At 46.4% G+C, this 23,741-nt stretch overlaps 1 protein-coding gene across 2 annotated transcripts in view; it reads left to right on the forward strand.

Annotated features, from left to right (window-relative positions):
* Positions 1-22,929, forward strand: part of cfap299 (cilia and flagella associated protein 299) — a 969,734-nt gene extending 946,805 nt beyond the window's left edge. For both annotated transcript variants that reach the window (XM_078543845.1, XM_078543837.1), the window contains 2 exons: positions 6,817-6,946; positions 22,731-22,929. In XM_078543845.1, coding sequence (XP_078399971.1) covers positions 6,817-6,946; positions 22,731-22,826 — 226 coding nt within the window. In that variant the 3' untranslated portion in view covers positions 22,827-22,929. The remainder of the gene's footprint in view (positions 1-6,816; positions 6,947-22,730) is intronic.
* Positions 22,930-23,741: the final 812 nt, after the last annotated feature.

Genomic DNA, 23,741 nt, shown 5'->3' on the forward strand with positions numbered 1-23,741 from the left:
ATTTTTCTTCTTACTGACAAACAGAAAACTGACCTTTTTAAAGAGAGGTTTACAGGCTTCTCCTCACATGAATTCTGTGTTCCTCTTTGTGTGCTCTCTCTTTCAGTCTGCATCTGTGCTAATCACCTTCTGTCTTCAGCACTCTTGTCTCCTTTACAACATTAGTTTCTTTGTCTGTCTTCTCTATATCCCCTGCTGCAGAACTTCTTAGTGCCTTTATAGCAGTAGTTTATTTGTCTGTCTTCTCGGTGTCCTCTACTTCCTTTGTGTGTACTGTCATGTCTTTCATATCTTAAGTTTTTCCCTATTGGTACTGCTTCCAGATCAAGGGTCGCCAGGTCACATGGACCAGTATTTCTTATTATCCAAGAAAATTGCAATAGATCCCTTTATAATTAATGCAAACTCTTAAAAAGCCTTTTCAAACAATCTTAGAAACAATTATAGATTCACTAGACAGATTCGCTAGAAATTACAAATTGTCCTTACTGTACTACTTCCAGGTCAAAGGTCTTCACAATGGGCATTTTTCCTCTTTAACGATTAGGTTTAAAGCATTTCCAGGTCCGAGCACACAGAGAAAAATCAGACAGGGAGAGTTGAATGCCTATCATGGAGCTCACAATTTTCCATTCATTTAAATGAATAAATGGAAAATTGGGTGAGTTCCATTTTAAGTGTTTGATCTTATGCTCTGTGCACAATGCTCATCCCAAGCACTATAGTGGACAATCTGCCCAATATCTTCAAAGGTACAGGGAAAAACTTGAAAGAGATGACCCATTGTTCAGTTAACCATACATTCTGCAGACATTTTGAGATGTAAGAATATCAGCTTCTCACATTTTTGTTTCAATATTATAGTGAAAGAAAGGTTCTCTAGATAATTGCATACCCAATCCAAGAGCAGAATTCCAATGCTCCATGCCACTTTCTACTTAATCCCATTGTACAGGATTCCTGGTCCAAGCATAACACTCAGATGCAAAATTCTGATCCAAACAGAAAATGTGCTGCTTGTAATGTACAACATACTTCTGATAGTCACCCTAGCTGCTGCCACGCTTGAGCAAAAATCCTCAGCAATTTCCACATTTTTGTTCCTGTGTCCAAAAATATGTTTTTCTTAAGCCCTTTTTGTTTCTTAAGCTATAGTGGAAGGCTGGAAGTTTGAAACAAAAGTTAAAAAAAATATTGGAAATACACACCAGGTCCAGCATCCAAAAAAAGAAATATGGCTTGTGTAACCATTAGATAGAGTCGTGGTGGTGGAAAATCTCACTCAAATTGTTAAACTGTCTTTCCCTGTAGGATGTTAATCCCTTTGTTGTACACTTCCAGCATATTCCATTGTTATTTCTGTGTTACACTAAAGACTAAATGCAATGACCTGGACTTTGCTTTCACTGGCAAAGAACAACATTTGTCGATCACCTTGCTGACAACTGCCCACAAACTTGTCATGGGCTTGTCAGCAGAGATTGCCTCGAATCGAGTATCTTTTCCAGCACAGTGCCTTTACAGGGAATCTGTGGTGTGTGTTTACAGGAAAAGGAACAGTGAGGCTCTCACAACAACTTATATTTAAATAGCACTTTTAATGTAACAAATGTTCCAAGGCACTTCAATCAGATTGAAGAATACTCACACACAATGCCAAACCAAGAAGCATAAAGCAGGAAATATCAATTAGATTTAAATGATGTGACAAAGAGTGCAAAATAAAGATTGAAAAATGCATGTGGTAATAAGGACAAGAGATGAAAGAGACAGACATAAAAAGTAAGAAGTGTTTTTTTTATAACTCTGCAACATTAATTTTCTTGAGGGAATGAAACTCCAAATTTGTTAATTTCTCAGGGCAGAGAGGTTGTTCAACAATAATTATCATCTATAATACTGTTAAAAACTCACTTACACCTGAATGCACCTTACTTTTTCAGCTGCTTTTATTGTGAATCTTGTGGGCAAGTACAGCAAGTTTATACCATTGCAGTCATTTGAATGCCAAATCTGTTGGTTATCTCTGAGAGCAATTTCTAAATCTTCCCATTTAACTACACATGTATGGACTCCAAGAGCTGGATTTTAAAAGCAGACCAGTATCGGAGATGGTTGGGCCCATAGTTTCATGGCGCTGGCCATCAAGCCAGTTTGGCACCACAATCCCAACCCCGAGTCATTTTTGAAGAGGCCGGCAAGGGGTTAGAATGGCTACCTGGCTCACAATTGGCAGGTAGCCAATTGAGAAAAATTAGGGCCATTATAGGCCCCGTTCCCACATTGTCTGGGATTTCCACTCCAGAATATAGGCGCAAAACATCAGCCTGGACCGTGGCCAGGCAACACTGGTGGGTTCATGTCGGGAAAGGGTGAGGGGTGGGGGTGATGCTTCATCCCACAAAGGACGCACCCACCCACACTAGTCATGGTCACCAGGCCACAACTGCAGCCACTGAGCATCTCATGGAGGGGTTGCCTCTCCACGGTCATGGCCAGGCAGTTGTGCCATTTCTAATATGAAAAATGCTGACAATGCTCCTGAGGGCACCTTCGTGTTGAGGCATGTTTTCTCTCTACAGCTCCCACCTTGGCTGGTAGGGGTGCCAATGTGGCAATGTTGGAGGGCCAAATGGGAGGCCCTCCAGTTTTGGGAGCCAGCTCACTGTCCTCAATTGGATGACGAGCCCGGTCTCTGTCATTAATTGGCTTTTCCCTTTAAAAATACAAGAGGCCATGCCTGGAACATGCCATGCAGGGCCAGGACCTGGAACCAGTCCCGACTTGGGGTTCCCAACCACGGACTGAAAATCCAGCCTCAGATGTCACTGTCAAATTTCCCCCATTATACCGGCGACATTGATAGCCTTGTCATTATTCTCATTGCAGATTCCGAGCCATTGCGGTAAAAGATTTTTGGAATCATTGAATCATGCAGCACAGAAGGAGGCCAAGTGTCTTAAATCTGTGCCCTCTGGTTACTAACTTTCCTTCCAGTGGAAACAGTTTCTCATATTTACTCTTCATGGAGTGGAATTTACTGCCCATCCCACCGGCAGGATTTTCTGTTCCTACCAAAGTCAATGGACTTTTGAATTGCTCGCTGCATTTTACAGCCCTGGCTCCACCGTGACAGGGCTGTAAAATTCCGCCCATTATCCAAACTTTTCATAGGCCAAGATTTTTCGCTGAGTGGGCAGGCGCGCGCCCGACTCACTCGAGTGTGAAATGACACACGGTGACATTGGGCGAATGTCCCGATGACATCGTGCACTCACATGATATTTCAATCGGCAGGTGCAATCGGAAGTTAGCAGCGCGCCCACCAACAATTAAAATGCCTATTAAGGCCATTAACAATCCAGTTAATTTAAATTTTTCACTGCCCATCCAACCTTACGGCTGGTGGGCAGGCGAAAAGGCCAGGGGGCCTTTGCACGTTTTGCAAAACCTCATCCATAGTGGGATGAGGTTTCGACCTGTCACTAAAAAATAAAAATAAAAATTTCATCCTAATTTCCAACATGTCCCTGCAGAGTCACAGGAGGGGACATGTGTTTTTACACCTTAAAAAAAGTCTTTATTTTTTATTTCGAAAACTGTTCACTTCCCTGAGGCAGCTCTGTGCCTTCGAGAGCTTTTCCAGCGCGTACCTGCGCGAAGTTCACACTCGCCCTCCTCCCCCAACCCACAACACACAGGCAACGCTGAGCGCTGCACCACGCGAATCATGCTGGGTGGGCCTTAATTGTCCCACCAGCGTGAAATCGTGGTCCGGCCCCGATCACGGATGGGGGTCAGTTTCCCGGCCGCCCCCACTTGCCACCCCCGAGCCCACCCGACGAGGGCAAAATTCTGCCCATAGGGTTGAGCTGGTTACTTTTATCAGTGCTAAAATTTTACTGTCTGCAAGGATTTAGCTCTTTTCTTATTAAGTCTTGGGATGTAGTCATCGCTGGCAAGCCGGGCATTTATTGGCCATCCATAGCTCCCCTGAGGAGGCGACAGTGAACCTTCTTGAACTGCTGAATACATATTACATTCATTGTTACAGTTTCATGCAAGTGAGAAGCTTGGTATGTCACTTCTGTGGGCAGTTAGAGTCAGCCACCTTGGTGTAGGACCAAAGTCACATATAGGCCACACTGGGTAACTATGGATAGCAGATTTCCTTCCCTAAAGCGTAGTAGCGAACCAGTTGGTTTTAATAACAAACCTATAATATCATGGTCACTTTTACAGTATCATCAATAATCTATATGATGATAGACAGACATTTCTGTACCACGGAATGTAGCAGCAATTCCATTTTCAGAAGGCTACTTTGTAGTTCAAATCAACTGCTAAGAGCAGCAGTCTTGTATGAAGAAACAGTGGTGTCATGTCATTCCAGCATCTGGCATCACCGGATGTGATCATGAACTCAGCTGTACTTTGAGCATAATAAAGCAAATAGTTCCAGAAACTTCTTAATTGATCCAACATTTCTTGTAGGCAATAAAAACGAAATCTTTATTTAACTGGTGGGGGTGCGTTACTCAACTGGCACAAAACGTTTGTTATGGCCAAAACCCAAGCCATAAACATTTAGCAAAATAAGCATTGAGTTTAAGTTCTTGGTAAAGAACAGAATAGGAATGACGTTCTTTATGTTATTTTGAGGTCTGATTTTAATAAGATGCAGGCACCTCTAATTAGTTCCAGTGCAGTATTAATTTCTTTTTAAGGTAGTTTTGGCCCCTCATTTTTTTAATCACCAAACATTGTGCAGCTAAAGAGCCTGACAAGTGATTTATTCCCAGAGCTCAGAGCATTCAACATTGCACAACTCCTAGGTGTGAGATTTTCAGTCACATACCTGAGGCATTGTCTCACACCAAAACATAAACATGTTAAAAGCATCAAGCATCACATAGGCACAGAGTGAACTTGGATTAAAGAATCTGTCTGTTTAATCCAAGTTTGCTGTCCCATTACTGCTGTTGCAGCTGTTTAGAGTCACTTTACAATGACTGAGTCTGATGTTAGAATGATTGAGTTTTAACTCCCGGTAACTACAGGAAAAAGTAGCCATTCACCTTTCCAAAATTGCATTAAAAAGCCCGACACCAAGAATGATAGGTATTAGCTGTAATTGCAGTGAAGTTCTGCAAGAAAAGCTGAATTTTTAAAGTTAAAACAAACTCTGCTAACCTGCTTCACTATTCTTATATCAGTGACTGAGACTAACTGACAACCTTACGAAAAGCCACAATGTTAGCAGGAGTGAGCAATGCTCCATGTATGCACTTGAGGACTATGTGTAGCCACAAAATATTAGCAAACAAATCTCTTGTATTGGGTGTGAAAAAGAACCACAACTCCATGCTTCAGTGTGAAATAAATAAATATCTCATCTTTCTCTCGTCACTCTCCATTCTTTGCTTTTTTGCATTTTCTTTTCATCTACTTTGCTTTCACTTGCTTTTTAACTGTCTGTTTCTTTTCTTTCTATTCTTTAAGTAATCTGCTGAGGCAAGTGCCACTGCCATGGTTTTAATTTGCTTTCCCTTATTGGAGAGCAATGGCATGCTATTCAGATGGAGCTATTCTTGAATATACAGTGGCAGTGAAGGCCCCCATAGCACTTAACTTTTTGATAGAAGACTGACATTAATATCATGAATATCAGGAAAGCAATCCCTTTCTCTCTCTTGTGTACATTTACTCTGCAGCAAAACAACACAAAATAAAACTACAAGGTCAGGATTTATCAGCACAGTTCAGGAATAGATCATTATCCTGAGGCAGGAGAACATGATATCATAAACTCATGGGCCAGAATATAACACTCGCTGGGAGGGCACACCCGACCCGCTTGAGCGTAAAATGATGTATGATTATGTCAGGCGAGTGTCCCGACATCATCGCGCGAGTGTGATATTTCGGTCGGCGGACACGTGCGGGAATCAACAGCGTACCCGCCGACAATTAAAAGGCCTATTAAGGCCATTAAAGTTATAATTGAAATAAATTTTTCACTGCTTGTCCCCAACCTTACGGTTGGCGGGCAGGTGAAAAGGCCAAGCGGCCTTTGCATTTCTTAGGAAACCTCATCCATGGGCGGGATGAGTTTCCCAACTACAACGAAAAATTAAATTAAAATATAAACATTTCATTAAGAACATGTCCCTGCTCACGTGACAGAGTCACATGAGAGGACATGCTTTTTAACAATTGAAAATCCTTTACTTTTATTTCTTAAAACCTTCATCTCCCTGAGGCAGCTCTGTGCCTCAGGGAGCTTTTCCAGTGCTCATCTGCGCACATGAGTGAAGTTGCACGCTCCCTCTCCTCTCCACCCCCACCACACCACCACCCCACCCCCCCCCCCCAAACACAGGCAGCGCCGAGAGCTGCCACGCGCCTGTCACGGTGGGCGGGCCTTAATGGTGGTGAAATTGTGGTCCAGCCCCAATCGCAGGCTTCCCGACCACTCCCGCCTGCCCCCACTGAGCCTGCTTGACGAGGGAAAAATCCTGGCCATGACTGCAGTTAATGCTCAGTGCAGAAGAGCTCTTTGGTCTGCTCTTTCTGATCTTGCAATGGCTGTGACAAAGAAGAGTGGAGGGCCTCTGATTCTCCTTCCTTTCTGCCACACGGCATGGCTTAATTGATGCTTACCATTTCAGGGAGTCAGTTGGACAGGCAGCGCCTGTATTCATTAAAGCCTTGAGGAGGAACATGTGAGCTCTCCAAATTTCACACAGTAAGAAAATACATGCTTGAATGATTAATTGTATGTCAGCACACTCATTTCTATTTATTTTCTGGCAGCTTCTACAATTGGGACACCCAGAGCTGCACATACAATTCCAGTCCATATTTCCAGGTGATCACAGACAACGCCTCCGGACTCCTTTTCAAAAGCAAAAGAGATCGAAAAACAATACATGTGGATCCAAAGGTAAAAGCTTGATTTTCTATTCTTCTCCAGTCCCTCGTGAGCCTTGTCCATCTTTCTTCTCTGAAGTACAAATAATATTTTGAAAACCCTACAAAACAGAAATTAAATACAGAAGAAACAAAATAGAAAATGCTGAAACTATTCAAGTCATTAATCAGCAACAATGAAGGGAATAGATGAGTTAATGGGCTGAATTTTCTCAGTCCATTGGAGACAGGCTGGGTGGTGGCAGGCTGACCATATGGCAGGGGAAGGTGCCAGGTAGGGAGCCTGATGTCTTCCTGCCACCATGGCATATTGCCATCGGCGTGAACCTTAGTGAGGCAGCTGCCCAGTTGAACCACTGAGGGCCACTTGCTGCCCTCCTAGGGTGACCAACTGTCCCATATTTTAAGGAATTGCCCTCTTTTTGACTGTTTTCTCACTTCCCTTAAGGGACGCATTCTGTCCCTTATTTCCAGGACAGCCTGTGGGAGACTGAGCCCGAGAGTCTCCTATTGGCTTTGCCACTGTCATTTTTTGTGAGTATGTGCATGTGGACCTTGGCCACCAAGGAGAATTATGGTCACCAGAAACCCCCCCACACCCTGTGCCCCTCCGCCCCCGCCACTCCCCGCCCCATCCCAGCTCTTATGGTCACCAGCACCTATCCTGCCTCCCTGATCCCCTGGATCCACGATCAAAGTGTCCCTTATTTTATTTCATAAGAGTTGTTCACCCTGGGCCCTGCAGGCTTAGAGCCCACTGCTGCATTGAAAGAGTGCCAGGTAAGCCCTAGCAGCCTGTCAGCTGGTTTCGGGATGGGGGAGGGTGGGGCTTTGGTGGGGGAAGGGTCGGGTTAGGCCTCAGGAGGGATTAGGGGAGTCGGGTTTGGCCTCAGGGTGCAGGTGGTTGGGGTGTTGGTTCAGGTCTTGGTGGAGGGGGGATTGGGCCTTGGGAAGGGGGTCAGGGGATTGGGGGAATCAGGTTGGGCCTTGGGGGGGGTGGTGGGCCTCGGCGGGGTATCGGGCCATGGGTTTTGGGTCGGCATTGGGGGAGAGGGGAGATCGGGGCAGGCCTTGACGGAGGGGGGGGGTTGTGTCAGGGTGGACCTCAGGGTAGATCAAGAGGTCAGGTTGGGCTTCAGGGGAAGCTCGGGGGGTCGGGTCGGGCATCAGAGGTGGGTGCGGGGGTCGTCGGGCCTCAGGGGTGGGGGTGGTTGGGTCAGACCTGATTGGGGTGTCAGGTCGGGCTTTGGGAGGGGGGTTGAGTTGGGTCAGGCTTGGGTGGGAGGGGTCGAATCAGGGCTGGGGACAGGATGTCAGGTAGGATCAGGCCGGGCCTTGGGGAGGGTTTAAGTGAAAGTTGAGCCTACTGGAGGTGGTTGTGGAGGTGAATTGAGCCTGGCCAGTGGGGGTGGGGCAGGGTGGGTATGAGAGTCCCCATGGAGATGGGGGAGTCCTGTGGGGGTGTGATTGGGGCATGGGGGGTAGATCCTGGGGGAGGGTGGTCAGGGGGTTGGCATGTATTGGTGTAACCCAGCTGCAGCCATCGATGTTTGTGATTTAAATCGCATTTTCGAATTGTTCCCAGTGCAGGGGAATTGCCTGGGAAAGCTGCGCTTCCCAGGCAATTTGCTGTGCAAACCTTACCTGTGTACATCCAATGGGGGGTGTGGGTGGTACTCCAGCACATCTTTGGGGTACCCCCGCCAATACAACGTCCTGGAGCTGGGAGGTTATGGCCCCTGAATACAGGTATCATAGTTTTACCTCTGAGAGAAATTACCATTATATTTTGCCTATTACAGTTTGACACGAGTCAACAAGGTAATAAGCCAAAGCAATGGAAGAAGACAGATCGATTTTTTTTCTCACTTCCCAAACAAATGTTATTTTCTAAATCACTTCAATGTCTAAGAACATGGTGATTCCATGTGTTTTAGGGGAAGTTGCCAATGCAGCAGGAGTAGGTGTCAGGAGGGGAGGAAAATGTCTTCCCATCGCATTGGCATATTACCACTGGCAGGAAGCATGGTGGCACACCGAGCAGCCAATTAAGGCAGTCAAAGGCCCAATTAAGGGCCACTTCTTGCCCCCTGAAGGTACTGACAGTTCCCACAGACAGTGGAACTATTAACATGTCATCGATGACCTATTGGAGGGTGAGCACACACTCTGGCCACTTTTAGGTCAGTTCAGCAAAATTTGTTGGTGGATGAGTATTCCCAATATGGTGCAGGGACCCACATTTGATCCTGACGTCATGGTCCAGCAGTTGGTAAAGGGTAAGTTGTTTAAATCCCAGAGGGAAACTTGAACAACTGTCATAACCTATATTTTCAATTGGTATGTTTGAGATGCAACTCTGAATTCAGGAATAAGACCACTGAGCCTCAAGAGGTTTTTTAATATAAAACTAAATTAAATTTTTATTAGTTTAACAACAAATTAAACACATACACATGTCTCCAAATTACTAACAGAATAACTTTTAAACAAATCCCCAAATTAATCACTCCCAGGTAAATCTTCACCAAGGCGACAGTAACCCATAGACTTTAAACAGCCACCAGGCAAAGCACGTTTGACCTTACAAATTCAAAGTGAGGTTCCTTGCAATTTGGTTCCTTTGCAGACACAGTTGTAGGCTTACAGGCTGGTTAGATCTTAAATACCTCTGACTTGCACACACAAATTCCTTTCTGTTTATACCTAGCTTTTCCTTTGAATGTAAATTTTCCATTGTATTACTAGGATTTTAATTTTACCTCTCCTAACAATATTATCCTTTCATTTCACCAATTTTATTAGTAAGCTGAAAAAACAATAAACACATTGCTTGGCGTCTTCTACCTAGGCACAAGGTTTCACCCATTCTTTTGAATGGTTTATTTAAAAATGCAAATTGCCCCCTTGACACCTATGTTTCTAAACTTCCCCATGTTTATCTAATTACCATTTCAAACCTACTTCTTTCTATACATCAAAGCACCCAAACTAGCTGGCTTTAATCCAATTAAGACACACACACACATACACACACATAGACATAGACACCACTAAATTCTATTTTAAAAAAATAATTTCCAATAACATTATAGGCATTACTATCACTTCATGACACCGCCCCCAAACAGAAATTTCATTTTGCCATCGCTGGCCAATTAACAGGCCCCTGTCAGGCCCACTGTTTAATTGAGGCTCAATCAGATAGCTAGCACCTTGGCAGTGCTACCGCTAATGGTAGCCACTGCTGAACCTGAAGCATGAAGGAAAGGGTGTGTCAATGCCAAGATGCCTTCGAGGTAAATTCTGTTGAGGAACCAGGTCTGGCAGGCAGGCCTTGGCAATCAGGGTTGGAGTGGTGGGGGTTGTCGGGTGGGTTCATATTCCTGTGGCAGTGCCTTAGCCATGGTTCATCATTGCTGCTAGTGTCGCGTGCTATGGAGTGGCCATAATGACCCCGCTGGGAGGCTGCCAGAATTTACCTCACAATGTCCCCACATGGCTGGTCCTCCTGATGCGGGTAAATCTCACAATGGAGATGCCCTCTGAAGACCAGGTAAAAGTTTTGATTTGAAAACAACCTGGCTGTAAATACAAAAAGGCAACACCTCCAATGATGGCCAGCAGCTGCAACTGTGACCCAGAGGCCATAGTGGGTGCAGTGGAGTCCATAGTTAAAACAGTACCCCCCATTTACTGTCTAGAGGCTGCTTCTTCTCACTGAATGTCTTTTGGCCTCAGTATGGAGAAAATTCCTTTTCATGCAGGAGAGGGACCTTAATAAGCCCTTTAATTACCAGCTCTGAAGAAGAGTCATACGGATTCGAAACATTAACTCTGCCTTTCTCTCCACAGATGCTGTCAGACCTGCTGTGTTTTTCCAGCATTCTTTGTTTTTGTTGCCCTTAATTACCTCAATTGGCTACCAACTCCTTGCGAATGAGTGACCTTTCTGCCCCGACCCAGTCTTCTCAAAAACAGCTCTGAGATGGAATGGTGCCAGCAAACTGACATCCAGTCAGCAATGTGAACTTCCAGGCCCACCCACCTCCAATCCCACTCCCCAACAGCCTTCATAAATCCTGCCCATTGAGTCTGCTTCTCTCTGCACAGATGCTACCTGACCTGCTGAGTATTTACAGTCATAGAAAGATTACAGCACAGAAGAAGGTCATTCAGCTCATTGTATCTGTGTTGGCTCTCCGAAGTAACAATTCACCAAGAGCCACACCCTCAGCTTCTTTCCATTGCCCTGCACATTCTTCCTTTTCAGATAATAATCCAATTCTCTCTTGAATGCCTCAATTGCACCTGCCTCCATCACACTCTCAGAGAAGCACATTCCAGACCTTAAACACATGCTGCATGAAAAAGGTTTTCTTCATGTCACCATTTTTTCTTTTGCCAATTACTTTAAATCTGTACCATCTGGCTCTCAACCCTTCCTCCAGTAGGAACAGCTTCTCCCTATCTATTCTGTCCAGACCCCTCATGATTTTGAATACCTCTATCAAATCGCCTCTCAACCTTCTATTCTCCAAGGAGAACAGTCCCAACTTCTCCAATCTATCTGAATCTGAAGTTCCTCATCCTTGGAACAATCCTTGTGAATCTTTTCTGCATGCTCTCTGATGCCTTCACATCCTTCCTAAAATGTAGCACATAGGACTGGACACAATACTCCAGTTGAGGCCAAACCAATAGTTTATATAGGTTTAATATCATTTCCTTGCTTTTTTACTCTATGCGCCTACTGATAAAACCCAGGAGGCCGTATGTTTTTTTAACCGTTCTCTCAGCCTGTCCTGATACCTTCATTGATTTATGCACATATACACCCGGGTCCCTCTGTTTCTGCATCCCCTTTCGAATTGGAGCTTTTATTTTATATTGTCTTTCTATGTTCTTCCGATCAAACGAATCACTTCACACTTCTCTGCGTAAAATTTCATCTGCCACTTGTCTGTTCATTCCGCTAAATGTCCTTTTGAAGTGCTACACTATCCTCCTCACAGTTCACAATACTTCCAAGTTTTGTATCATCTAGGTCTGGGTCATTAATATATATTATGAAGATCAGGGGTCCTAATACCCCTGGGGAACTCCACTAGAAATCTTTCTCCAGTCCAAAAAGCAAACGTTAACCACCACTCTCTATTTCTTGTCACTCAGCCAATTTCATATCCATGTTTCTACTGTTCCTTTTATTCCGTGAGCTCTAACTTTGCTCACAAGTCTGTTATGTGGCATTCTATAAAACGTGTTTTGGAAGACCATGTACATCAGATCAACAGCATTAACCTCATTAACCCTCTCTGTTGCCTCATCAAAAAGTTCAAGCAAGTTAGTTAAACACGATATACCCTTAACAAAAACATGCTGGCTTTCCTTAATTAACCTGCATTTGTCCAATTGACTATTAATTTTGTGCTGAATTATCATTTCTAGAAGCTTCCCCACCACCAAGGTTAAACTGTTGGGCTTATCTTTATACCCTTCTTTGAACAAGGGTAGAACATTTTCAATTCTCCAGTCCTCTAGCGCCATCCTTGAGTCTAAGGAAGACTGGAAAATTATGGCCAGTGCCTCAGCAATTTCCACTCTTGCCATCTTAGTATCCTTGGATGCATCTCATCCGGTGCTGGTGCTTTATCAACTTTAAGTATAGCCTATCCAATACATCCAATTTTAAACCCTTCAAGTGTCTGAGCTAACTTCTTTCATCATTATCTGTGTTGTATGATGTGTCTGCATGCCATTGTAATGTAAAGGTGCTTGATAGAGCAAGGGTTAATATGCGACTAGAGAATAGCGCCACCCATGGTATGATGTATTGAGTCACATGGTCACATGAGAGAACAGTCTAGAAAGAACAGTCTGCAGCCAGCCTGCAATGCATTACCATACCTGAGATCTGTAAACAGTTAAAGAGTAACAATAAATAGTTCATGTTTAAATATACTAGTCTCAAGATCTCATCACTGAGACATCTAAAGAACACATATTACAGCAATCAGTACAGCATCATCTTCCTTGGTAAAGACAGAAGCAAAGTATTCATTTAACACCTCAGTCATGCCCCCTACCTCCATGTGTAAATCCCCTTTTTGGTCCCTAATCAGCTCCTGTCCTCCTTTTACTTGCCTTGTACTATTTATATGCCTATAGACTGTTAGCTGCCAGTCTTTTTTTATACTCTCTTTTTGCTTCTGTTATTTGTTTTTTCAATTCCCCTCTGAACCCTTTATATTCAGCCTGGTTCTCAATTGTGTTATCCACCTGATATCCGTCATAAGCACACTTTTTCTTCCTCATCTTAATCTCTGTCTTTTTGTCATCCAGGGAGATCTGGGTTTGTTTTTCCTATCTTTCCCCTTCATGTTAATATACCCTGGCTGTGCCCAAACTATCTCTTCTTTAAAAGCAGCCCATTGTTCAATTACAGACTTGCCTGCCAACCTTTGATTTCAATTTATCTGGAACTGATCCATTCTTACCCCCATTGAAGTTTGCTTCCCCCCAGATAATTATTCTTACTCTGGATTGTTCCTTGTTCTTCTCCATAGCTAATCTAAACCTTATGATACATTGATCACAGTCCCCTAAATGTTTTCCTACTGACACGTGATCCACTTTGCCCACCTCATTCCCAAAAACCAGATCCAGTAATGCCTCCTTTCTCATTGGACCGGAAGCATACTGCTGTAGAAAACTTTCCTGAACACACTTTAGGAACTTTTGCCCTCTCTGCCCTTTACCCTACTACAATCCCAGTTTATATGCAGCTAATTAAAGTCTCCTATTATAATTACTCTATAATTTTTGCACCTCTCTGTAATTTCCTTGCAAATCTGTTTCCCTACATCTTCCCCACTATTTGAGGGCCTACGGATTACGCCGAGCAATGTAATTGTACCTTTTCTGTTCCTTAGTTCTAGCCAGATTCTGTCTTTGACCCCTCTGAGGTATTCTCTCTCCGGCACTGCAATTTTCTCCTTAATATGGCCACTCCTCCCCATTTCCTATCTTTCTAGCACTTTCTATTTTTATTTCAGATTTCCAGCATTTGCAGTACTTTGCTTTTGAATGGAGGGGAATTGTTCTGCATTCTATGTGGAACAAAATCATAAACACAATCTTTCTGAATTAATTTACTACTTATAGCAACCATAAAACTATTTTCTCTGATGTGCCTTAACTTCAACATCAAAAGAAGCTCACCACGTCAATTTAACTTTTCTTTTCCATTTCCTACAACAATCATCGTTATGAGACCAACAATTTACTATTAGGTTATGTGAGGTGGAATATTCCATTTAGCAGAAGTTAGGATTTACTGAACATATAAAGGAATTATACTCTCTTCCAGGGCTATTTTCCTCTGTAACCATCCTCAACCATTTTACATTCACACAAAACTAAACAGATCTCCAACTGGGTAACATTCGGATTCAAATAATCTCCCCCTCCAATGAATTCCAAGGGCTGAATTTTCTGGTTGGCGGGGGGTATGCAGACCGGGAACAGGAGTGGACCCGATCGCCACTCGCAATCAGGTCCGCGCTGCCATTTTACACAGGCGGGCCAATTAAGGCCCGCCCAGCGTACGTCATGACTCCCATGCATAGCGGGAATGGGCGGGCGGCAGCAGGTGCACTCAGGCTTTTGGGTCCAGTGGCGACCCAACGACCTGCATAAAGGAAGGCCTGGCAGTCTTGGAAAAGCTGCTCTCAATGGCTGGGCAAAGGGCTGTGCAGAGGGGCAATGAAATTCATGCAAGCCTGGAGGGTAGGCCGTTGGGGCAGACCAGGCCAGAGGGTAGGCATCGGGGCAGGCCAGGCTGGAGGGTAGGTCATCGGGGCAGGCCAGGCTGGAGAGTAGGGGGAGGGGCCAGTGTGCCCCTCGTTTCTCGGATGAGTGCCTTGCTGCCCTCCTCGAGGAGGTGGCAGCACGGTGCGAGGTGATGGTTCCCCAGGATAGGAGGAGGCGGCCACCCCCACATGACAAAACGTGCCTGGGAGGAGGTGGTGGAGGTGGTGAGCTCCCGTGACGTGATGCGGCGCACCTGGATCCAGTGTTGCAAGCGCTTCAATGTCTTGTTGCGCTCTGGAAGGGTGAGTACCATGTTGGCATTGGTCATTCAACCCAACAGGTCGGCTTTTCCCCCTGCTGCCCCCACCGCCCCCAAGTCTGAGTGTAGTGACTGCATTGAATCATTGATGGCATGTGCCCTTTGCTGGGTGGGCCAGCACATATTGCCCATGCTAAGAGGGTGATGAGATGTGTTTTGCCCCCACAGCATGTGTTACACTGAGTCCCACATGACTGGCTTGGAGCAACCTGGAGGAGCTGCACCTAGGCACTGTGTTTGAACTGCAGGACATGTCCAAGTCAGGGTGAAGACATGTTGGGAGAGGAGCTTCAAGGTGGTGTGGCAACAAACCATCTGCTGCGCTCTGTGCTCCACGTGCTTGCACCTCCTTGCTATGGAAGGATATACCGTGTGGTGGCGAATGTGCAGCATGTGTCCAAGGTGGGGTGGGGAACAGGCCTAGCATCTTTGTGTGAGTGTTTGGCAGCAGTGGGGTGAGGAGGTACTGGAGTCCTGATATGTCCCACTCTGGTTGGGGTAGGCCGTGCGCAAAGCGAGTCCATGTGCAATTTGCAGTAATCAATGCTCGCCTCCCATTTTCAGGAGAAGAATGCTCATAACGTGGCAGAGCGTGCGAGGACTGGCAGTGGCCAGGCACAGATCGCCATTCTTAGCCGGTTTGAGCAGGAGGCCCTGGATTGGAGAGGAGCCATGCACCCAGGTCTACTGGTGTCAGTAAGGCTGGTGTGCCACGGCCAGGTATTTATGTCCAGCAGTGAGGTCAACATTGTTCTCCCAACAGCCATGGCAGTGCTGAATGTTAATTGATTTAATTTTGCAACATGGCTTGACCAATGCTTATGGAAGGATAAGCACATAATGATCCGGGGGACAGGGATGAACTTTGTCTTTGTCTCCACATTAACTGATGCACTGTCCTCGTTCTTCCTTTCAGCATCAGCGGAGCAGTGTCAGGAGGAGGAGCAGCAGAGGCCCCCTCTCACACCTGATGGCCCTGATGTCTCACCAGCATCACACCATCTCTGCCAGGCAGGCACCAGCGCACATACTAGCACCTTGGTGGGAATTAGAACATCAGCTAGTGTCCTGGGGCACAGTGGCGAGGGCACTTCACAGTCACTGGAGGAGCTGGCAGAGACAGAGAGTGCCCATGGCGCCAGCAGTCGGAGGACTACAGGGGACCAGGCACATGCTCAATCGGTGCCTGATGATGTGCCTTTATAGTCGCCTGCGACGCAACAAACGCAGGAAATGCGACCGGGTGTGCGGAAGCATCTGGGGGAGATACATGAGGCAATACTTGGCTTGGCCTCCATGGTGGAGGAGTCTGTGCGGATGATCGCCGAAGCAATGAGCCACATGTCCAAGCAGCATGCGTCCTCCGTGGAGAGAATGGCGACTCTTGTGGAAAGGCTCCTGCAGGAGACCCATCAGGGCTTCGTGGGAATGCGCTCGGACCAGTAAGCCCTCACATCAACACTGACCTCAGCTGGTCATTGCCAGTGTCAGAAATGGTCTGGGCATCAAGTTTCCCAGCTCGGTGCCCATCCATCCACAGTGAGCAGGGAATTTCGAAATAACCTCACATCAGCTCAGCAGCTGCCTGGCGTCTCTGCGGGCACCTTTCAGGGTGCTCCGGATGAGGGCAGCAGCTCCTCTGCCCCTCTCCCAGTGACTGTAGCATTCGGTGAGGCTGCGACAACTGGGGAGATGCCAGCTATGGAACTGGCAGCTCCCTCCCAGGCGGGACCAGCACTGGCTCCACAGGCCAGAGGACGACCGCCAAGGTCATCAAGGCCAACAGGACAGCAGAGTCAGCAGGCTGGCTCAGATGCCACTCCCAACGAGGGGTCAGCACCAAGACGTAGCAGCCGGAAACGAAAACAGAAGGCAACCAAGGCACACCACGGGTTTTTCACTGGTACTTTTGTGTTGGCCCGCAATGAGGTCTTTATGATTTGTTCTGATTTGTAACACTATTGTCTTTTTTTTGCATAACTTTGCTTCACATATTAAATTCAGACATGTCACCTTGGCTGAGGGTGCCTCTTTTCTTATGCATGTGGATGGCTTCCAAAAATGTAATGACTGCTTTGTTGGACATTCAGCTTTATTAACAGTTACTGTTCCTAACCTGGCAAATTTTGCACTCAGGTGTCGAGTATGGAGCCTACAGCCCAGGCTTGTCCTGGCGGTCCATCTGTGGTGTGCTATCTGAAGGTTCATTGGATTGAAGCCTCCCGGGTGTCCCTGCCTCCCTGCAGTATACCCGGGTTAGCATTTTCAGCATTTTCCTGTGCATGTTCATCCCTGGACTCACTGGAGGACTCATTGTGTGCAGCAGCAGCCACTGCGTCAATGTCTTCATCGTCCACTGCGTTCCCCCTTTCCAGCGCAAGATTGTGGAGAGCGCAGTATGCAACCACTATCACCGAGACACGATCTGGGGGATACTGGAGTACACCCCCTGAGTGGTCCAGGCATCAGAAGCGCATCTTGAGAAGACCGATGGTTCCTTCCATCCTTGTGGAGGCATGGCTCCTATTGTACCGCTGCTCAGCTTCTGTTCTTGGATGGCGGAGAGGCGTCATGAGCCACCTTCTGAGGGGATAGCCCTTGTCACCCAACAGCCATCCATCAAGCCGAGCCAGAGCACTGAAGAGCCCCGGCACCAGGGAGTACCTGAGGATGTAGGTGTCATGGGAGCTGCCTGGGTACCTGGCACAGACTTGTAAAATCTGCATCCTGTGATCATACACTATCTGCACATTCATGGAGTGGAAGCCCTTCCTGTTGACAAAGGCACCGTGCTCACCTGCTGACGCCTTGATGGCCAAATGTGTGCTGTCAATTGTACCCTGGATGCGGGGGAAGCCAGCAATGGTCACGAAGCCTCTGGCTCGCTGTGTCTGGCTTGCCTGGTCCCAACGGAAGTGGGTGAAGGTCAATGCACGGCTGAACAGAGTGTCTGTAACATGCTTGACACAAGTGTGGACAGCTGATTGGGAGACACCGCAAAGATCACCCACCGATCCCTGGAAGGAGCCAGAGGCATAGAAGTTGAGGGCAGCTGTGACCTTCAGAGCCACTGGCATGGGCTGTCCACCCACAAAGATAGCGGAGGTTTCAGGCCCAATCATCTGACAGATATAGTTGACTGTCTCCCTTGAGAGACGGAGCCTCCTTCAGCACTGCACCTCAGACATATTGAGGTAACTGCTTCACTGCCTGTATACCCTGGCAGCAGGATAGTTGCATCTTCAGCGGCCCCTTCCGCCTTGGTCCACCTCTTGACCCTGCGCCCTTTGTGCCTGCATCTGCCCTCTCAAAGGTGGCTCCCCTGGAGGCTGAATGTACACTCCTGGCCTTCTCCCCCTTCTAGCCCTCCCTTCCTGCTCAGAGGAGCTGCCGCAAGCGGACAGATCAGCTCCCATTCCCAGGCTAAGGGAAGGCTTCCTGAAACCTGCAGGTCCAGGAAAGATTCCTCACTGCAGAGTGCTGACCTGAAGGTTAATAGTCCAGACAAAACAGCTGGTATGTGTTTTGAAGTACTGCAGATCACACAGGCAAGTTTCAATAACTTTGAAAAATTAATATTTGACAGTGCACAATCACGATCCCACTGAACCCTCTTATCCTGCCCGTGAATGAGGTTTATACAAATGTGTCCTATCCGCCTGCCCGTTGCACCCATGTGCCGACCCGAAGATTGCACGGACGCTGAAAAATTGCTGTCAATTGGTGAGTCAAGGGCTTTAAGTGGCCCGTTAATTAATGGCAGGCGTGCATCGGACGCCCACCCAACGAAATATCGCGATGGCGCACGGTGACATTGGGACGCTCACCCAACATCACCAAGCGTCATTTTACGTGCGGATGAGCGGGGCCCGCCCCCGCATGCCAATGGGAAAACTCTGCTCCAAGATTTGTCACAGCTGGAATCCAACAAAATCTATCATATGTATGGTAGATTATTACCACGTATTTTGTTATCCAGTGGAAAACAGCTGTACATTGCCATTGTCACTGGACTGGTAATCCAGAGACCCAGGGTAATGCTCTGGGGACCTGGGTTTGAATCCTACCATGACAGATGGTGGAATTTACAGTCAATAAAAATCTGGAATTAACAGTCTCTGCCGATTGTTGTAAAAACCCATCTGGGTCACTAATGCCCTTTAGGGAAGGAAATCTGCTGTCCTTACCTGGTCTGGCCTACTTATGACTCCAGACCCACAGCAATGTGGTTGACTCTCAAATGCCCTCTGAACGAGGGCAATTAGGGATGGGCAATAAATGCTGGCCCAGCCAGTGACACCCACACCCCTTGAATGAAAAAAAAACATGACAACGTCCTCGGAAACACCTTAGAAATGGAAGGCTGAATTTTACGAGGGGGGCACACTGCTCAGGCAGCGGAAGAAATGTTGAACCAACCAACTCTAAACCACGCCACCCCGCAGCCATAACATGCCCTGTTTGGCTGGCAGCTCTAGCAGCCCCAGTAGCATCAGAACTCAGTTGTGGGTGCTGCCCGGACTGCAAGCGTGTCCAAAGTGAAGAGGGATAGATCCTGGAGTAAGTAAGTTCCATGCTTTTAGGGCAGGAAGGGATCCGGCACCCTAAGGAAGGGGGTGGCGATGGGGTGGGGAGGTGGATTATAGTGGCCAGGCAGGGAGGTACAAAGGGACGGGGGAACATCTTGGGGACGGTTCCCGATGTACACAGGGAACCCACCCACCCCCCCAACCAAAAGGACGTACCCACCCTTTCTCTCCGCCTTTTAACCAGTTGTGTTAAAAAAACAGTTTTCACTCTCACCTCTCTGCCACTGCCCAGCGTTTTATGGCAGTGGAGGCAGATTGACGGCCTTAAGTGGGCAACAATTGGCTACTTAAGGATTTCAATAAGCCTAAGGGTAGGCAGCCTAGTGGACGCTTGACCCAGCCTTGGTATTATGGGAACCGAGTGGGGCACGGGCGAGAAAGCCGGTGGCTAGCCACCTGACATTTTATATGCCTCCCCGCTGAAGCCATAAAATGAAGCCCAGGATGGTAAATTTACACAAGTCACTTTTGGCTGTTGACCTGCCCAGTAATAACAGATTTATCGCTACCCAAACTCCTTTAAATTAAGTCCCTTACAGCTCACAAAGAGTGCATTACCTTGCAATGTCAATTAGATTCACAGCTACTTGCAAGAGTGCTGATACACTGGACTGAGTTTTGGCAGCAACAGTGAATTCCCGCCGCCAGGACCAAAAATGGGAGCTGACCCTGCTTTGGCTAGTGGCAGGACCCTGGTGCAACATATTGCCAGTGGCAGCCTCTTAATTGGCTGCTGTCCGGGCCTCCATTCAGTTAAGGACGGCAGCCTGCCCCAAGCGCTATCGGCCCAATCAGAGGGCAGGCAGCTCAATAGCCTCACCAGCACCATGGCTAACAGGAGCAGCCATTGCCATGGAACATGAAATCTGCATAAATGAGAGCCTCCACCTGGAGGTCTCCCAACGTGGCGGAAGGTTCTCCAAATGCATACAAAATGCCCACAGGAACAATAAGTGGTCCTTAATTTGCTGGTTAGGGGGCTCAATTGGTTACCCAACCGCGCCACCATATTTCCCATCCCTGGCAATATGGCATGGTGGCAGGAAGACATCGGGTTCCCCTCCATATGCCTTCCCTCACCATACTGTCATCTCCCACCTCTCAGCCCATCTTCAGTGGGCCAGGAAAATACAGCCCACTGACTCTGTTGGCACAATTGTACATCTAGTAAAGTGTTGTTGTACACTTCCAGATCAGGGTGTTTTGCTGGCACTGGCCAAGTTGGGGGAGTAGGGAAGATTATTTAAACTGATATCACCAGGCAAAAAACAGATGACAGTAAATTTTCCTCAATGGAGAAGAACATGGGGTAAGGCATAAAACAGGCTGCCAATTTACTATAGAATCCTAGAATGGCATTGAGGGAGACCATTCAGCCCATCAAGTCTGCCCCAGCTTTTTCACCTCATCCTTGCCTGCTGATAAAAGTTATATTTATCCCTAGCCTGACTGACATGTGAAAATCCACACAAGATGGAAAATCATGGGCAGCCAAAGAGACATTTTTTAATAGGCATTGCAGGTGGATGAGGTTAACTAGAAAAATTGCCTCCATAGGATCAGCAAAATAAATGGAAGAGACAATGGCTAGAATTTTACATCCAGCGGGCGGGTGCCCCCGACCCCAACAGACGTGAAGTAGCGCAAAATGACATCAGGCGAGCATCCCAATGTCATCGCGCACTCGTGCGATATTTCGCTCAGCAGGCGCACACGACAGTCGGAAGCGCGCCCGCTGACAATTAAGCGGGCAATTAAGCCCATTAACAATACAATCAACAGCGATTTCACATGGCGCGTCCACATTTACGGTTGGCAGACAGGCCATTCTCTCAGGTGGCATTCTCATTTTTGCTCAAACCTCGATCGAGGGCAGGATGAAATCTCCTTGGGGAAATGAAATAAAAAGAGCAGCCTGGGTACCGGTTTTTTATGAGGTATTCTTTCAGGTGCTTTATTGTGCTGCATGGACTTAATTTGCAGCATTTTTGTCATCCTTTAGTCTTTGGCGGTCTGCAGCTCCCTGAGGCAGCTGTCTGCCTTCTCACTAGAAACGTTCACCAGCACTCTTGGTTACCGTCCTCTTCCTGCCCCCACCCTGGCAGCACTGAGCATTTCAGCGCTTGTTTCACACTGGCTGGGTGTTAATTGGCCAGCCAGCATGAAATCGCAGCCGGGGGCCAATCGTGGAGGTGGCCCATTTCCCGTCCGCTCCCTGGCCCACCGATCGCACACACCCGACAACCAAAAAATTCAGACCAATAATCTTGCAAAAGGAATATTTTCTTTTGAATTTTATTCAGTACTTGGTTCCATGCATAACAGTCTGTTGGCTCGCCAATGCTTATTAGTCAGTGGGGAGTGAATTCCCCGAAACCTGTGCATCACAGAAACAGTGTGGTCTCTATTGTGCATCGATTTAAGTTGACCCTCCAAATTTTATTTTGTGTTGTCATTGTGACAGTTTGTCTCCAAATTTCCATCAAGCCTTCCTGTTATCTGGTTAACTAGGTCTCTTTTCCTGCCTCCCTCCAGCATTCTGTGCTGTCTGTTAATATGAGGTAAACACTGTTCAGAGAAACAGTGTTTTTATGCATTTCTTTGTGGGTTGAGGACATAAAGTGATAGGGGAAAGAAACGGCGATAATGAAGTTTGCCTGTGGAACTGGGTCCAGGGCAAAATGATGGTTTGCACATATTGAAACAAGTCAAGACAGAATGGAATTTGAATGTTAGTTGCTGGAAGGACAAGATGTTGTCTTTTTTGATGACCAATGTTAGAGCAATGTTCTATCCCGCTAGGTTTTGAATCTACTCAGTAAATATTTCTAGAAGCTTGCTGTTCTTCCAGGTTGGGGACAGGGCTAAAAGAAGCAGTGATATCTTTGACAGAGAACAGAGTTTTCTCCAAAGAGATAGCACAACCAAGGGTGTTTCAACACAACTTCTGATCCCTTCCTGAAAGCTTTAAAGAGCATTTTAAAAAGGATGTGTAAGTCAAAGGAAAGACAAGTTAAACTTCAAAATGACATCCTCACTCATAGCATTTATTTATAACTTGAGTTTTCTTTTGGCAGGTCTCTCCTGGGGATAATACCACACGAAGCTTAATTGAAACAAATCTTTATGTTCAAGTGGTCATTTATGACCACATCACAAGAAGGAAGTCCTGAGCATCGTCGAACAAGGAAAGGATGATCTGCACATTACTCGTTCATATTTTCAGTCAAAGTAATGGCTAAACAGTGAACAAATAAATAAACATACACAGATTTCATAAACATTCAACTTCTTTTATTTGGATTAAATATAAGTATTCCACTTTTGCTTCCAAGGCATTAACTTGCTGCTTCAGAAAGCTGTTCCTACTTTGTGTGTTTACCTAATTTGCATTTAAAAATATAAAATATAAATACATGAAAAAGTGGTTAAAGGCAACTAAGTTTAAAGTTTTGGCTGTCATGTGGTATGTGATACCATTTCATCCCTGCCATGCTTTGGTCTTGTACACCACATCTGGCCAAAAGTACGGGGAGCAGGCTTCACCCAGACTAGAATAGCCAAGCGAAGGCTTGTCCTTGAATTTTCCAACTCCTTACTCCACCCTCACTTCCATGTAAAAATAACTAACCCTCACCTACAACCTCCCTGCACAGCACGACTGAGGTAGGGGAGTTGACAGAGTGAATCCTCCCAATCCATGCTACTGTACCATGATATTAATGATAACACTTCCAGAGTGTGGCCAACATTGTTTTAGCCTGCACTAATGATTTCAGTCATGCTAATAAGCCACCCATTGAATTCATGGCCCATTTGTTTAAACTTTGGTTTCATCGCAATGCTATATTAGTGCACAAACATGAAAGACAAATTGATGGTTTCCAGATCTTCAACACAAAAATGGGAAGAATTTTCGGGGTGGCGAGTGGTGGCGGGGCCCGCTCGCCGACATATAGTGACGCCGGGAGGGCATCCCGACGTCACCGCGCGTCATTTAGATTTTCAGTTCGGCGAGAGTCGGCTGCGCGCCCGCCAAACTGTCAAAGGCCTATTAAGGCCATTAAGAAAGTAATTAAAGTAGTTGA

This window comes from Cetorhinus maximus, chromosome 1 (genome assembly GCF_964194155.1).
Source record: "Cetorhinus maximus chromosome 1, sCetMax3.hap1.1, whole genome shotgun sequence".
In the NCBI taxonomy this organism is placed as follows: domain Eukaryota; kingdom Metazoa; phylum Chordata; class Chondrichthyes; order Lamniformes; family Cetorhinidae; genus Cetorhinus; species Cetorhinus maximus.